Genomic DNA, 17,306 nt, shown 5'->3' with positions numbered 1-17,306 from the left:
TATAGTAGTTTCTGCTTTGTTGACTGCTCAATATTAAGTATTTAAATATTCAGCAATATTGACATAAATCAGCACCGATGCTTCTCTCTGAAGAACACTTCAATTACTGTGCAACAGGGTTGCTCCCTGTCATGTTTTTGTCTGTGATAGAGTTAATTTTCTTTTTTGAGGCTTATATGATGCAGTATTTTGGATTTTTGATGAAAAAAAACACATTGTTCGATGGGTGATTTCCAAATGAAGCAAAGCAGCAGCTGCAGCAAGATGCGGCAAATAAGCTATAACGTCAGTACATTCAGGAATCTGATGTTCAGAACTGAAGTTTTATCTTCAAGCTAATCAGACAAAGAATGCCCTTGACTCCACACACTTGGTCTCTTGCACTCTGCCTGAAGGCCATACTTAACAAAACACAGGCACTGATACTTCTGACTTTGTTTTGTAGGAAAAGGACACCTTATGCCCCCAGCTCCAGAAGAGCATTTATGATCATAATGAGAGAACTGAGGAAGGTGTCTCCATGCTTAATTTTCCTATAACAATATGATCTAGGACAAGCTGGCTCTTTATCTGTTTTGTCCTACTAACCTGCTCTTTAGGTAGTGAGTTGGCTTGAGTATATTCCATTCTTAAGGGCTGACATCTCAGCCTATACAGCCTATCTATAGGCCTATACAGCCTATCTATAATCTTCTGTAGATGTAATTCTAGTTCTTGTGATAATTCTCCTAATTCTGTATCATCTGGTAGAAAAAATAAAGTTCTCCTTCTCATTTAATCTCATGAAACTTTTTAAAAGTTTCATAAATGTCAAACTCCTGGAAGACAGCAAAGATCAGCATCAGCACCCAAAAGTCTACTATAAGAATCATACATCAACCAAGTAGACCAAAATCTTTGCTAAATGCTAGTTTGAAACTTAATTTAGATGAAAAAGGAGAATAGAATCACTTGTTGCAAAAGTTGTTCCATGCCAAAACCTGTCTTGCTATCCAGACACAGAAAATAAAAATTGGAGACTAGATTGGCTGAAATGGATGTGACATAAATTATGCAACTAAGTTTTATCTGGAGTTCCATGCCTTTGTTTTATTAGTTCATGCAGTCATTATTATGTTTTGTTTTGTTTTTAATTTACTAACATCCTGCCCTCTTTAGAGTCACAAATGTCACATGAATCAATGTCTTTAACAGGATGAAAGGCAGGGAAATTCTTAATACTGATTTTCATAATATTTTTTGTCTGAAAAAAATAAAATAAATTTGGAAAGCCCACAGACTCAGCAACAGTTCTTTCTTTGTGGCCTTTGATAAGTCAAATGCCTTTAGTTGCAATTTTTTTTCAGCTGACCTGGGTGTTGTAAAAATAAAAAAAGCTATGTAAGTAGGAAGCAGGTGCATATATATTAAACTATAATAACTAAATATCAATATTTTCTTATACCACTATAATACTTAAATACTAATTATATTATATAATACTTAAAATGTAATAAGGGACAGACATTTAATTAAATATATTAATAAACGTATAGTGACTGTCTGAAGTTCTGTTCTTATATGTATACACACACACACACATTTATTCAAAAACTATGTGTGGCTGCTAGGGAAAGAGAAAAATTCAGAAATAAAACAGTTCCAATCTAAAGTCATCTAGAGTTGAAAAGAGTTTTGCAGGAATTCAGTTTGCCATCTTAGATATAAACAGCACTCAAACTGCTGGCAATAGCATAACATAAACTTTTATAACTGAAATTATCCACTTCATAAATTCCTTATTTAGTTAAACACCTGCATGAATCTGACAAGTTACTTCAGCATTAGTGAGTGAATAGTTCTTCTCAGCATCAATACTATACATTCTAGCTAAATATTTATCAAATGCATTATATATTGCACAAACCCTATCACAGAAAAATGCCAAGACAGTATAAGGAAGTGAGAGAATACTCCAATAACTAGGATGCCCTGTAATTGCCGACAGATTGCTGCAAAATACTAAACAAACTGGTAAATCTCATAGCTAGCAGTAAAAGAAACCTGATTAGTTTGAATGATGAAGCTACATCTGGAAGAAATATAAGCTAGATTCCCCACTGTGATCACTATGTCCTCCTTTTCATTATCAATTCTGTTACGCAAAACACCAGCCAGCAAAAACTTCTATATGATGAAAATGGAACTGCTGACACTTCAGTAGCATAAGGCATTGTGCAGCCATGCTATCTTTGCTTACCATCTGTCGAGCACCCACTAGTGCCATCACTGGAACAATAACGCATTTCAATCCTTTGCCTTCCCACCTCTAGCAAATTTGGGTCAGGCAAGCGTGCTTTGCAGGTATATCGGAATCGTTGTTCATAGTGGCCACCATTGTCTGAAATATTGACTGGAGTCCAAGGTGTCCAAGGAGTTGTCTTTTTTAACTCTGGACAGGCATTGGTGTTACAAGGCTGATATTCCTGAAAGAAAATGGTCATAGTGATTACAATCATTAGACATGACTTAAAAAAAATAAGCTCAAAGCATACAAAGAAAAGTCAATCAATAATAATAATAAATATATTTTTCCATTGTTTCCAATGGCAGTGATCACCAATAAACTTTTAATGCTAATCTCAAAGTGAAAGTGTTTTATTCTGCGTTTATGCAAACACCGTATTACACTAATAGAAGCTATAATATACTAGTACAAATTAGATCTATAAGATACATATACGATCTTTAAGATCTATTTGACATGTAAAAAAAAGTAAGCAGAAAACTATGAGTTTCCTTTATAAAGTAATATCCCCAAATAAGGTATAGCTAAATATTTTAAAGCTTTTAATTACAAGGAATTCTGATAAACTTCAAATTAAAAAACAAACCAGTGAATAATTTCTTGGTAAAATCTAGTGGCATATAAATAAGCAAACCACTGTACATTTTGTGTATAATATGATTTATGAGAGGAAAATGGACAAAGAATATCTTTCATCTGGCTACCTGTGGTGCATATTACCCACAATGCCCTGCACTGCTAAACCTATCAGAAGAAGCAAATTCCATGTAGACTGATTCACATCAAAGGAAACAGACTACACATAAGAAACAAACAAACAAAGAATTGTCAATTTTCTTATTAGACAAATGGATCAAAAGACAGTATATTTCTTCTGAGGAGTACCATCAAAATCTATAGGTCCCACCATTCACCTACCAGATCACAACATGCATCTGATGCAATGCAAACATTTTGTAAATTATATGGATGAAATTAAACAACTATTAAATGTCAGAACAAGTTTACATTGACAAATTATTAAAGACAAAAAGAAATAGGCACCAATGGAACAACAATTTTAAAACAAGTTCACTACCTGTGACCTCTTAGAGAGCTCCTTAGATGAGGGTACCTATTGAAAAGGAGCCTAGGAACTTAGTTAGTAATTCCACTAGATACTATGAGCTGGAACTGGAGCGGCTGCAGGAGCTGGGACTGGAGTGGCTGCAGGGTCTGTCACTAAGTTGATAGCAGTATCAATGGCAGCTCGATAGGCGTGAGCCAGGCCCCAGCATGTTACAATGATTTGTGTTACTTTGGAACTGCCAGAATCATGACACCTTTTTCTCAAGCATTCTGCCAGTTTTTGAGGATTTTGCAGTTGTTCAGGGGTGAATTTCCAAAACACTGGGGGTGCCAACTGCTCTAGATGCCTGCCCATATCCTCCCATACTCCCTGCCACCCACAACTATACTGCCTCCGGGCAGATCTCCGGATGAGCTTCCTAAGTAGTTGTTTAACTTTAAGCAGAACCTGAAGTGCATTCAGGAGGCAGAACAACAAGACTATGCTGGTCTGAGTATCCCAAGGATATTCAATATCTTGGAGAGCTATTGTAGCAAGCTCGGAGGGTAAGAGGGTGGTGAAGGAGGAAGGCATAGTGATCCAGGAGGATACAGGGGTGGTGAAGGAGAAAGGGAGAGTGATCAAGTAAGAAAAAATATCTTCCCCTTTCCCCTCCACAGATTGACTCCCTAATGGAGAAAAACAATAGGTATAATTGCTAATAGTTTCCAAGATACAGTTTCCAAAATACAGAGTCGACGATGTTACTGAGTACAAATACCAAGTTAGAGTCATGACCAGATATCTCATCGTCTCATAAGCCATTGCTACAACACTCAGTACCATAATGATCTGAAACCAGGGCCCGGAGAGGATAAACAACATGACAGAGAGCAAATACGGAAAATAATGTACTATAATACTCAATTTGGAAAACAGGTGCAGCAGAGTTGAGATTAAAGCAATCAGCATTATGACAAGTGACTATTAAGCAGGTCTAATACTTACACCAATTTTAGTTTAACACACTCTGGTCAGATCTGCCGTTATCTCAACCTTTCGAGCCCCACGTTGGGTGCCAAAAAAGACTGTTGTGGTTTAACCCAGCCGGCAGCTAACCACCACGCAGCCGTTCGCTCACCCTCCCCCCTCCCTCTCTGGGACGGGGGAGAGAAATGGAAAGTGAAGCCCGTGGGTTGAGATAAAGACAGTTTAATAAGACAAGAAAATAATAATAACAAAATAATAATAACAATAATAATAATAATAATAATACAATGGTGATAATAGGAAAGTAATAATAATATGTACAAACAAGTGATGCACAATGCAATTGCTCACCACCCGCTGACCGATGCCCAGCCTAACCCTGAGCAGTCCGGCCCCCTCCCCCCGGCTAGCCACCCCTATATATTGTTTAGCATGACGTCAGATGGTATGGAATACCCCTTTGGCTAGTTTGGGTCACCTGTCCTGGGTCTGTCCCCTCCCAGCTCTTACTACACCCCCAGCCTGCCTGTTGGCAGGACAGAGCGAAAGGCTGAGATGTCCTTGGCTTGGTATAAGCACTGCTCTGCAACAATTAAAACATCGGGGTGTTATCAGCACTCTTCTCATTCCGAGCCAAAACACAGCATTCCACCAGCTACTAGGAAGAAAATTAATTCTGTTCTAACTGAAACCAGGACAACTACAGACACACTAGAAATAATAGTTATATGACATACTATAATAATCTCCTTCTTCAGTAACCCCAGCTGATTCTACCATGTTCCACCAGGCAATTGATTACCTGCTCCTCTCCTTCAATGGAGACAACAGCCTTTTTATCTCAGACTTTATTTAGTCTGCTATCTCTTCTGGTATTAAATGGTCTAACTTATAAGCACATCTAATTAGTCTGAAAGTAATTGCTCTCAACCTGTATTTTGGTTTAAATTCTATGTTGCTATTCCAGATCTGAAACAAACTTGTTCGCCTGAAAGCTTTTCTAATTTTTCTATCTATTGCAGTTGGAATAAGAATTACTCCCCAGAAACTCCCACTCCATTAACACGGCAAGGCCCTGGAGAACCCAGATCTGTGTTCAAGAGTCATACAGTATGAGGCAAGAAGGACTTTTATTTTGTGGCAAACTTCCTGGTTTCATAATTTTGTATTATTTCAGGCAAGAAAGAGATCTTAGATTTTCCAAAGCCATTAAATTTTTGCTAGATGCTCTATCTTATGCTGTGTTTCAGCTGGACTACTTTTGTTCACTCCTCAAGGCTGTACAAAGTCCCTTTCCAGTTTAAAATCTGGCAATCACTATATTAGTGACCACATTCAGGAAACATCTATGAAAGAGGATCCCCTCAAAGTGCAGAGGACTGTATTAACCTTTTCAAAATCCGAGTTTCAGCCTTGACTTGTTTCTTGATCAGAAGACAGCAAAGAACAAGCAAACTCTCTCACTCTGCATATAGCAGGGGAAATGACTCCTTTATGCAACTGTTTAACTCACATTTTACTGTATCACATATGTTTTATTTGATGTAAAGACTGAGAACAAAACATGTGTGACTGCTTTCCTCATGGCACATGAACTGTTAAAAAGAACTCATAAAATTAACAGATCCCAGGAACAGCCAGAAGCACCCAACTTGCCATCCCAGCGGCTTATTCACCTGTAACGTGCAGTCCTTTCCATCAGCTGGGTTACGGTGCATCTTTCAAGCACGATTAACTTTCCTTTTTTTTTTATTTTTTCTCTCTTTCTTTTTTTAAAAGACATCTAGCACTGACAACTCTATCACCTCCTGTTACACTATTTAGTAATCCTCAGAACTAGCAAATTTCAAGTTAATTCAAGGCTGCGTTTTCCCCTTAATTTAATTTTTCAGTCACCGAATTTTGTTGTGCCTTTATCAACAATATTGACCTTGTCCTGTACCTACAAATATATTTTTCATGCCGAAGCAGTCATACATAATGATAAACTAAACTGAAAATTTTAAAACTTTGCATTTTAAAATTGATCTGCAGGTCCTGTGAATTCTTATATTTCCCTTTTGACATACCTCTTTATATTTCTTAAGACTGGACAAAATTTGAATTGTCACTCCAGAAGCAGTCTTATCTTTACAGCATGCACATGGAATCATGACATTTTTCTACTGGACAGTCTGACTTTAAAACATACATTATTACATTAGTACTTTTTCCTTTAATAGCACTGCACAAAGAGCTTAAGTAGACCCAATTATCTCTGATAACCTGTTGTTTTCTACATCATAGCTTTACAACTTCATATAGCTTCCTATCCCACATAAAAGTATGGTGTTTGGCAATATTAAGATATGTTTTATTAGCTTCTGCAATTGTCTACCATATTATTTACTACCTCAAGAATCTATGCCATGATCAAACTTCACAGAAGATGTCTTATATCACTGTCTAGACTGTTGATAAAAATGTTAAGTGCTATTGACCCAAGAAGTGATTCCAGGCAGACCCTGCTAAAAACATCCCCAGTCATTTATATCTGTCCATTAACACCACATTTTTCAATTTGTCAGTAAGCCAGTTCTTATTCCATTTAACGTTTGCCATGGAGCTCAGTTTTTCAAATCAAAGATTTTCCTGTTGTGAAGGCAAATGCCTTGGAAAAATTCAATGTCAATCCGGAAGAAGTGTTGTATTATGTGCAAATATCTCAAAATTCAAACTTTTTATCTAGTAGTATATAAGCAAGAATAATTCAATCAGTAAAGTAGATTCTACAAGGTTAGTTTCAGCACAGTTATTTCACAGTGGTATAGAAGTCTCAGTTCCTTGTTTGCTGTTGATTTTTGTATTTTTCAATCAAAAATAAAGTTGCTAGAAATGGGAAGTGTTTCTGACGTGGATATGGTGTAGACAGGTGAAAGTCATGAAAAACAGTGTGAGACTTATGCAATTAACCCATTCTCAATTAAAAATAAGCAAAGGAGGAAGCAGTTAATTTAGTGGCAATGTTCTGAATATTGCCGCTAATACACTTCTCAGATGCCATCTGAATAATCTCTTTTTAAAAAAAATTCAAGCATATTACTGTCTCTTAGACTTTTACCCCTGGTTCAAGTTTGTTTTTATCAATTTCCTTAGGAAACTATGCTAAAATCTAACCTGTATTTGAAACAAAATTCTTCATATATATGTATATAATTCTTCATATATATATATATATATATACACACATAATTAGATAATATGTTCTATTTCAATTTACATTGCACATACTGTGGACAGAATTATCTCCTTACAGACTCTTATGTCTTCGGTGTATACAGTAGGTTGAATACACTTCTTTTGTTCTTATTTGTGTTTTTCTTTCTCATCTGTTGATGTGAGAGACAAGGCAGTTAAATCAACATTAACAGCCCATTCAAATATACTTGGCCCAACAGTTATGTTTTATGATTTACTTTTTATATATAGTATTCTTAAATATTATTTTGGAATCACTGAGCAGTCTACTGGTTAAAAATACTTATAAATTGTTTGCTCTTTGTTCCATCCTGCCACGCTTCGGTTTGTCTGGACCAAAATATTTATTTAATTTTTTCAGAAGATAAAACACCAATGGAAAATAATGTTACTGATTTATAAATTGAATAGTCTAGTGTTTCATCTGGAACAAGACAGGGCAGCAAGATATAAGAATCTGAGTATCTCAGCCTTCTCCCAAGCTTTGAGCTTGTAACAGTAATATGCAGTTAAAGGAAAGGACAGCTTTCTCATGCAATCAAAACAAAGGTCAAAATGAATGTAACAGCATTATAAAACTCTAGAGAAAACCTGTTTCTGTTTATAGGGATCCTTGTTTACACATCAAAACACACGTTTCCCGAAGGACAAATATACCCTTCCCCTCTTCAAGAACCAAAAGATATCACTGCATTTACCTTGCAGTGGCTAAAAAATATGTTTAGGAGAATCACTAACTGAATTTGAAAAAGGGAATGTTTCATTTATTTTCATTAAAAACGTCTTATCCCTTTAGTAAGCATTTTCAAACTAAAACAAAAGACAAAAAAAAACCTGTCTTTTTAGGGTTTAAAAAGCCCTGTTCTTAAAACAAATACCATTAGATATACCTTATTTTATTTTCATTTTTCTATTATAGTACTATTTGAAAAGCATGACCTAAAAGAACACCCAAACCACATCAAATCTGTCGTTAAAGTTGTTAAGCAAAACATCTTCTACACTGTAAACTTCACAGCTGTACTTAAAAAATAAAAACCTAAAAGACTTTTAAGATCTCCATTGTATTTTCATCACACAAAGAGCAATCTATATCCTAGTTTATAGGCAGTATTTTAGCTTCAGTTGACATCAATGGGAAAAGTTCTATTGATTTCAGTGGAGACAGGGCTTCAGAGACTGTCGCTGCACACAGAAGCAATCCTGTAGTGCTGTACAGTAAGGGTAGGTAAGCTGTGTTCATAAAGGATTTTTAAAAATATTTTGATGGATAGACGGAGGAAAAACATTTTACCCTATTCAAAAGGAACATGCTTCTTTTGAAGTGAATGAATTTCTTTTTTGGATGCAAACACTGACTGAGCACAACCTTTTGTTTTTATTTTGTATACTTTAAACAAAACAAATGGAAAAAAAAAAACAAAAACAAAAACAAAAAAAACAAACAGTTGATAAAAAGGGAAACTTAAAGGGAATTAAAAGCTGAATTTGTAACCATTTTCCCTGGAGGAGTTCAGGTCTAGCTGGGCAGGTCATCAGATTGTGCGAGTTCAGCACTCACATTCTGCCTATGCTTTATTTAGCTAAGAAAAGTTCCTGCAAGCTTCATCTCGTCTCATAAAACAATTAAGCTTTGTACAAAGAATTGAAGTACTTATGTTATAAATATCGAATTATGGAGTGAAGAAAGTCACCACTTTCCCCTTTTTCTACTTTTTTTTTTTTTTTTTTGTCAAATGAGTCAAGTTTTTATAAAGGAAATTAAAAAAAAAAAAAAAAAGATCAATCAATCATGAGTAACTTAACTGAATATCTCAAAGGAATAAAGGCTGGTAGGAGCACCTTCAGCTCCACATCAGCCACAAAACTGCCCAGTGGCATTGAGAAAGTGACATTTTTATTTTTAAGTAGTGCTGCTTGGATGCTCACATTCATACTGGCACCTGAGAACCAGTTAGGGTGATAAAAGTTCATTTCATACATTATGTATATTACATTCCTAATAGTGTAACAGTCTATTTTAAAGCATGATATTTGTAATTAACTCATATTCAAAATGAAACTAGAAATGTCTAATGAAGAAGTAGTTCTTTATTCCAACACAGATTTCAAGACAATATAGAAAGAGTTTATTAATAAGATGTTGATTTGGATTCTTCCAAACCTAACACATTTATGGACCTGCACCACGGTTGACCACCCTACCCAAATGCACCAAGAAAATCAGATTGTTATAATTGTTATGTGATACAGGACAGGATAATTTTATTTTATTTTATTTTTTATAAATAACCAAACACATCAAGAATTTATACGTATTTTTGCACACTGCTAGTAGAAAAATGAAAAGTAAAACCACAGTAAATCCAGAGCAACAAGTCTGCCTGCTGACAGCTTAATTTGTACCAATCCTTCAAGTGTCCCTGGTGCAATTCCATCGCAACTACTGAAGAAGCCTACTTCTAAATGCTGTGTGCAGCACAGCCTGTTAACACAGTACCCTTCCTCTCCTCTCCACACCCATTTAACACTTGCATGGTCAGACTATGAACACTCTGGAGCAGAAGATGTTTTGGGCTGCCTCTTTGCTAGCCTTTGGATGATGGGATACTGGTTCATCATTAAAGCATTCAGGTACCAAAACAACAATAATGCTATAATGCTTTGGAAGCTAGATTCTTGCTATGGGAGACAACCAATTTTCAGTCCAACAGTTTCAAACCCCTCAGTGAATTGCAAGTCAACACAAGGGGACTGCAACCATGCTGTGTTTCCCGGACTGCTAAGGCAGGAAACGGCTCCAAGCTATGATCACAATGGTAACTAAGAAGTGTAAACAAGATGAAAAAAATAATAATCCATTCTCAGTGGTGATATCTTCTCAATATCTTAAAGCCAGTCAAAAATCTGGCTAGTGGAATTTACTGTCAGTTTTCAAACTAAGACTGAAGTGTATTTAAAATGTAATGTGTTTCATTGCAATTCATTGGAAGTTTGGTTACAGCTGTGTCATCTGGTACTTGCAAGCAAGTATTGAGTATTGAATATTCAGAATTCTATGTCTTGAACAGGCTGAAACTACAAACTTTTGAATGTGTTTGAAGTCCACAAAGGGAACCAGAATTTTATCTCTGGTCAGCCTGTTCCTTTGTAGTATAGGGTAACACGGAATTCCAGGCTTCTCTTACAAAGTTAGCCATCGATTCTCCTTGGATGAAGAGTACTTTCTACATTTTGCCCACAATGATATAATCCTCCCATAAATTACTCTGTTCCTTTCATTGTTGGGGCACTGAAGATACTGAAGATACATTGCTAACCATTAGGAGACAAGCAATGCCTCTTAAAATGTATGGCCTAAACAGAAAACTCCTCCTCTCATTCCTCCTTCTCTTCTACTCTACCCATGGTCTATGAAATGCCTCACAACTTGGATGAGCTGTGCAACATGCTCTGAAGGATTGTATATTCAGCTACACCCAGGAACATGGAAAAGAGTATTCCCTTGACTGATTTAAAAATAAAAAATTGTATTTTCATTATTCTACCACATTCAAGCACTTATGTTCTTTTCTATATCTGTGTACACCACTAATTTTAAGCATCACATTTAAGCAGCTTTGTCAGTTATGTACTTACTAGGAACTTGCCACTAATTAAGATTCAATGATATCAAATTGCCATCCTAAACACTGATAAGTAATTGTCGAGGCCTTTAAAATCATTGTATCGGCTTAAAAGTACCCGGGGCAGGAAGCTGGTGCATCTAGTAAAATAAGGTGATTAAGTTAAAACATTACTGATACTGAGAGTGTGTCCCATCCTTCAATCGAGGATTATTCTTTTGCACAACAGTTATTCATTAGGGGATTGGTGTCCAGGGTTCACGTGCTCTAGTTAAGAGTCAGAAGTCTGATCGCAAGTTCCCCTTTATCTATCTGGGGCTTGGCAAGCTGTATCATGACCACAGATTGCTGTGTGCCTCCTGTTCTAGCAGCTCTGCTGTGGGATGGAAACCTCTGGAAGAGGGGATTAGAAGATGGGGACAAGATCATCTAAACCTGCTAAACTTCCGTAAGCCTAGAGGTGTCTGTAAAAGAACTAAGGGCTCAGTTATTTTTGCCCTGCATGTTGTGTGGTGTCATTTAGACTGCTGCAAAGCCTGCACAAAGGAAATAAAATATATTACTGAGTTGATGAAAACAGAACACTCAGGACAGCAAATAATGAAGGCTGTAAAGCTGAAGGGATTGTCCACCTATAAATGACTGCATGGATTTACTGAAACTGATTCAAGTGATTTCAGTTAAGCAGGCAATGTATTGCCATGTAGTGAAGGTCTCAACTGCAGCAAGTAAGACATGACCTCCAAATATGAGTGACAACATAAAAAGTAGATGGTGAAATATAAATATAATTAAAGGCAAATGATGTGTAACTTACACATGAATCAAAATGATTTTTTCAGCGTTTATATCAGAACTTAAAACTAGTGTGTAAACACGAGCTTTGAAACCTGTATTTCTACATTGAATTACAAAGAGAGGGAATTTCAGCTTTACCTTTAAAATTAAGAAGGGACTAGTTTTGAAAGGCAAAATTTGAAGGTACAATTTGAAAATATCAGTGAAAGGAACATAGCTAACTGCAGGCTGTGATTTTTCCTACCTGATGACTCAGTACTTCACCAGTGGGGAAAAGGGGGTTGTTCAAAATTCCTTTTGGGGGGTATGCTCAGCTTATTGTAATCAATTGAGTTGCTGCAGCTTAGTGCATTACCAACTCAGCTGGATCATGCTAATGATCTGTGCATGTGGCTTTAGCTATTACAAATGCAGAAGAAGGTGGATTAAGTCAGACAGATAAGGGGTGATTTACTCTGCTGTAATAACTCAATTGTTTGCAATTAGCTCCACATACTCTTACTGAGAAGCTTAACTTTTTCACACAGGCCCTACAATTCCTGACAAAAATCGCTCTTAAATTGCTGAAATAGTTATTATTAACTATTAAACTTAAAAATGCATTTTTTTTTAATAGCTGGAAAGCATGGATATCCAAGTATTTATTAACTGAGAGTAAGAACATTAGAAGATAATCCAACAGTCAAAAAGGCACAAAAAGGCTGTCAACTCCTCAATTATAGAGACTGCTGTTTTGTAAAGTCTGCAAATCTGCTCCCTCATATAAATTACCTTGATTTCTATTCTACAGCATAGCTTTTCCTTCCTGTAGGCTTCTAAAAATAATGAGAGCTTGAAAAGGAGACCCCCTCAACAGCAATTTAAATTATTAAAAGTGGAAGCAAATCTGGGACTTCAATATAGTTTTGACAGATAATGCTGGAGTTGCTTCACTTTGTGACTTACAAAGAATTGGGCCCTTAGATTTCTGATTCTTAGGTTCAGCTGTTACTAACTAGTCATTGTGCCTTTTCCTGAATTTAGTAATGGGAAAAGTCTGCAAACAAATTTTGGTTTGCTTTGTTTGCTACCATGGAGCAGTGACTCTACAGATTGATAAAGCAATGTGTAATTGTGAAACAAGAGGGGGAGAAAAAAGGAGAAGCTGCATAGCCTGTAATCATGGGATTGAGGATAAGGCAGCAGGGTGGTACTCCTGTGGAGAGAAATGGCTCCTGTCTTTCATGAGTCAGTTTCAAATTAAGCACAATGATAGTACTTCTAGAAATTTATGTGCTGAGGACACATTTACTTCCATAATATTCTGACCTGGAAAACCAAGTGGGTGAAAAGCCAGCCAATGAATAATGTAGAAAAAGAAAACTATTATTACTATTTTAGATCCAGCCACAGAGCACATTTTCTGAGATTGTTTTTTGTTTGTTCATAGCTATTTATTATATGATCAGTGCAGCCTTATATAAAGTTAGTGCTTATATGAACCTGTGGGTGATCATTATTCTGATTTCCTGCAATTATACGATCTTCTACGGTCAGCTGAACTTTCACATTTTAAGCTGAGGGCAAAAATGAAACTACCAGTCATTGGTACATCAATACAGAGCTGAAAGTATGAAATTATTAACTGCTTGTGAATTCATTTAGAGAACCAGTACTCAACTGCAGCTTGTCTTATTTTTTTTTTTTCTCTCTCTTTTAAAGATTTATGAGCTGTGCTTTGTACAAAAATGGAACCAAAATTTGAGAGAGCCGATGTTGGAAAGAGATGAAGTCTGGCTTTGCTCTGAAAATCTGATTACTTTAATATTCTTACTGTGTTTTTCTTTCTAAAGAATGATTTAAATGGTATACAAATCACTGGGGAAAAATAAAATCCTGTAATGTCACCACTCCTGAGATAACACTGTAAATGTTAGAGCAGCTGTTAAATGACAAATGCCATGAACTTTGACTCAGACTTGCCAGTACGGACCCAGGAGCTGCAGTAAAAAACAGAACTGCTTGTTCAAATGCATTAAGCTGTGCAATTATTAAAATCCACCAAAATCAGATTTAGTCACACAAGTGAGAGACATTCAATGATTGTGATGATCTATACCTTTTGATAAAGGCAGCAGAAAATGTATGTGTTGTACTTCTGAAAACAAAGCTACTTAGAACGTAATCTGAATATGGATTTGGAATCCTGATGAAGGCATCATTTTGGCAAAATATGGCTACCAGATAGCTGTCCAGAACTGGATGGACTGTTGTCTCCAGAAACTCCAAACATTTGGATCTGCTAGGAGGCAAGTCAAATTAATCTGTATGTGAACATCCACATCTTCATATCTCAGAGGCCACACTGGTCTTCTGTAAACGAGTGAAAGCGAAAAACACAAATACAACCTGCACATCGTTCTTTCAAGCAATTTTTTTTCTTTTTCTAAATGGTGATGGAATGGACAGCACCTGTGGAAAATGGGTATAGCAAGTAGGTTAAAAAAAAAAAAAAGCTATAATCCTCATTTTCAGGCCTTGACCCAAACACACTGAAGCGAGCAGTAGTATAACTGAACTTGAAGTGCACTTGAGTGCAATTTAATACTTTATCACACCACAGACATCTGCCTTTCCCCGGGGCAGAAGCTACAGCAGAACTGACAGGAGTGATGTGTGTCCACACCTCGATCATTGCTGCTACAGTTGAATGTATAAGCATAAAACTATCTTCACTCATAGCTCGTAATCACTTGGACCAGGAAGCACAGCAACTGAGATGCACATGCATTTGCTTCTGCCAACTCCACTATGGGAAAATATGACCTCTAGCAAATGGGGACAGCTGAGCTGTGAGCTGCTTAAATCGCCCTAGCAAGCATCAGTGTAACTCATCTGTCAGAGTCTGTGACTAAGCGGGCAAAAAATAAGAATGGAAAAGGCAATCCAAATAAAAGCATAACATTTTACAGGTTGCCTGGTTGAAAAGCAGGTACCCAGATAGAGACATATGAAAAATATGCCTGTAATAAATGTAAACTCAAATTACATACACACATTCACGGGTTTGTGTTTACCTGTTCAGAAAGTGCAACTGCCCAGTCAAACATACATATAAAATTGTCCATATTTTTTTCAAGAGTGGATATCAACATCCCAGAACTTGCATCCTTAATACTGGAAATATATCTTCCACTTTCATGCAGATGTTTCAGATCCCCTTTGGCTTCTCAAAAAGCAACACGTGCCTATGTTTAGGCAAGCTGAATCCTGCCTTTGGGTTTCCCAGTGGAGCTTGCAACAAAAACATGTGCCAGTACATGCACACACACACAGCAATCTGTTCTAGGCAAAGTATGTGATGCTGCTCCCAGGGATTTATGCAAAGAAACATCTCTTCCTTCTGCGTGACTTATATGCTATGATGGATGTACATACTGTGAAGAAACCAAGCCTTTCAAAAGATCAGGATGCACAGAAACAGAGCAACGATGTGTTGACTGAGGAATAAGTGGGCAGGCATTTTTTGCAGGCATGTCGGAACTGAATCTCCTGTTGATTTATATAACTGCTTCACATTTTCCATTTAATTTGCAGCAATCTAAAAAACTGCCTGTAAATCAATTCCTCTCTCACAACACTATTTTTAGCTTTTTTAATATTGTTGGTTTTATATAAAGTTTGTTTAGAAAGGGCTTAATCCATCTATGTTTTATTTTTGGAACTGTGGTTGCAAATAAAACATTTTTTGATCTCCAGCCAATTCCTGGTAAGACAGATGTTTCTAAAATAAATAAATAAATATAAATAAATAAACACCCCACCCACCAAAAAAAAAAAAAAAAAAAAAAAGGACTAATTGATATTTTCTATTTCCAGACTGAGGAAGTAAAATGCAGAAATAGCTGTGTACTTCCTTTCCAGATGAGGTTTTAATTGACTATAGTCTGTGTGGTTGCGGTCAGAACTGCTCTGCTGCTCTGGGAAAATTCCTTAGGAGAGGATTGTAGCCCTTTTATTTTATACCTTATTGGAAGTCTCAGCAAAAAGGCAAAGAACTCTATTGGAGCAAGGTGTCATTGCTAGAGACATTCAAGCCAAAAAGTTAAACATGAAAACAAAAGGAGAAAGTGATTACAGACTGTACAAACACAGGAATTAAAAAACTGTGTCAATGAAAATAAACTGACTAGGAAAAGAGCATGGCTTCCCAGGAAAATTAAATCAAAGCAGCTTCAAATAAAGCATTTTATGAGTTTCAACAAGTTGGATGTAATATTGGTGTAGGGGATGGTTGGACTAGATGATCTTGGATACCTTAATGATTCCATAATTCTAACAGTATTCTCTCTTAACAAAATACTCATCAGAGTGCTTAAAGAAAAACTTTACCACTTAATGCACATATAGAATCCTTCACTTCTCTTTACGCTCAGCAATTCTCATCTCACGACTTATCCCAAAACAAATCTCTGCATGCCAGCTTTGCCCCACTTCTTATCGCAAAAGTCACATAACCTCATTTATGAAAGGAAGAAAGAAAGGAGATGACAGTGGAATGATTTACACTGCAGTGATCAAACTGGAGAAAAAAAGTCAGTGAATGTCATCTACCAAAACTATTCTTTTCAACAAACCAGAAAAAAAGGCATAAATAGCTACAAGTTATGAAAGTCGGGTTAAATGCCAAAGACTGAAAAATTTAACAGTGATTGAGAGCTTAGGATAATGAAGCTGCAGACTGTCACTGGGTAGTAGTGTTGTGTTTTCTTATCAAAGAAATATGTAGACCCACATCAAAATTATTGGAAAAGCAAGGGCTGGGTAACACATGATGTCTATTTCAGTAATTACTAGCAATATGGAGAGGGCTCACTGCCAGTAACTGTGCAAACACGTCTGGAATACACAAGTCAAACTCTAGGGGCTGAATTTTAGGTCAGAATGGGTGCTCTGAATGTATACTGTATACTTTATAATATAGGCTTCATTTTGACAGCTCAGTAAGCATACTATCAACTCCTTGGCATTTTCAGGCCAATGATATTAGTAGCTGGAAAATAAAAATGTTAGCTATAGACTGCAAATTCCTTTTTATAGGAAAATAGTAAGTATTTTGTATTCACATTGTGCTTTTAAATTAGAAATGTCAGGCCATTTATGAAGAGTTCTGGCTTATCAAACAGAGCTCTGAAGGCAGATTGCTGAGCACAGCACCATTGGAGCTGGCTAATTGAAGACCCCTGTCCTTCAGGATGAATAGGAAGCAATGGAGGCTCACCAAAGGGAGTCCATTTGGGAAAGACTAGGCAGAGATGCAAAAGGCAGCTCAAAGTTGTCC

At 36.5% G+C, this 17,306-nt stretch overlaps 1 protein-coding gene across 1 annotated transcript in view; it reads right to left on the bottom strand.

Moving 5' to 3' along the window:
* SEMA5A (semaphorin 5A) overlaps positions 1–17,306 on the bottom strand; it is a gene marked incomplete at its 3' end in the record, with an annotated part of 236,068 nt that overhangs the window by 26,501 nt on the left and 192,261 nt on the right. The window contains exon 15 of the mRNA XM_084306898.1: positions 2,240–2,465. Within this exon, the coding sequence (XP_084163024.1) occupies positions 2,240–2,465 (226 nt within the window). The remainder of the gene's footprint in view (positions 1–2,239; positions 2,466–17,306) is intronic.

The sequence above is a fragment of the Netta rufina genome, assembly GCF_964035555.1.
Source record: "Netta rufina genome assembly, chromosome: 2".
Classification (NCBI taxonomy): domain Eukaryota; kingdom Metazoa; phylum Chordata; class Aves; order Anseriformes; family Anatidae; genus Netta; species Netta rufina.
Note: the sequence above shows the minus strand (reverse complement) of the source record. Positions and strands in the feature narration are given on the sequence as shown.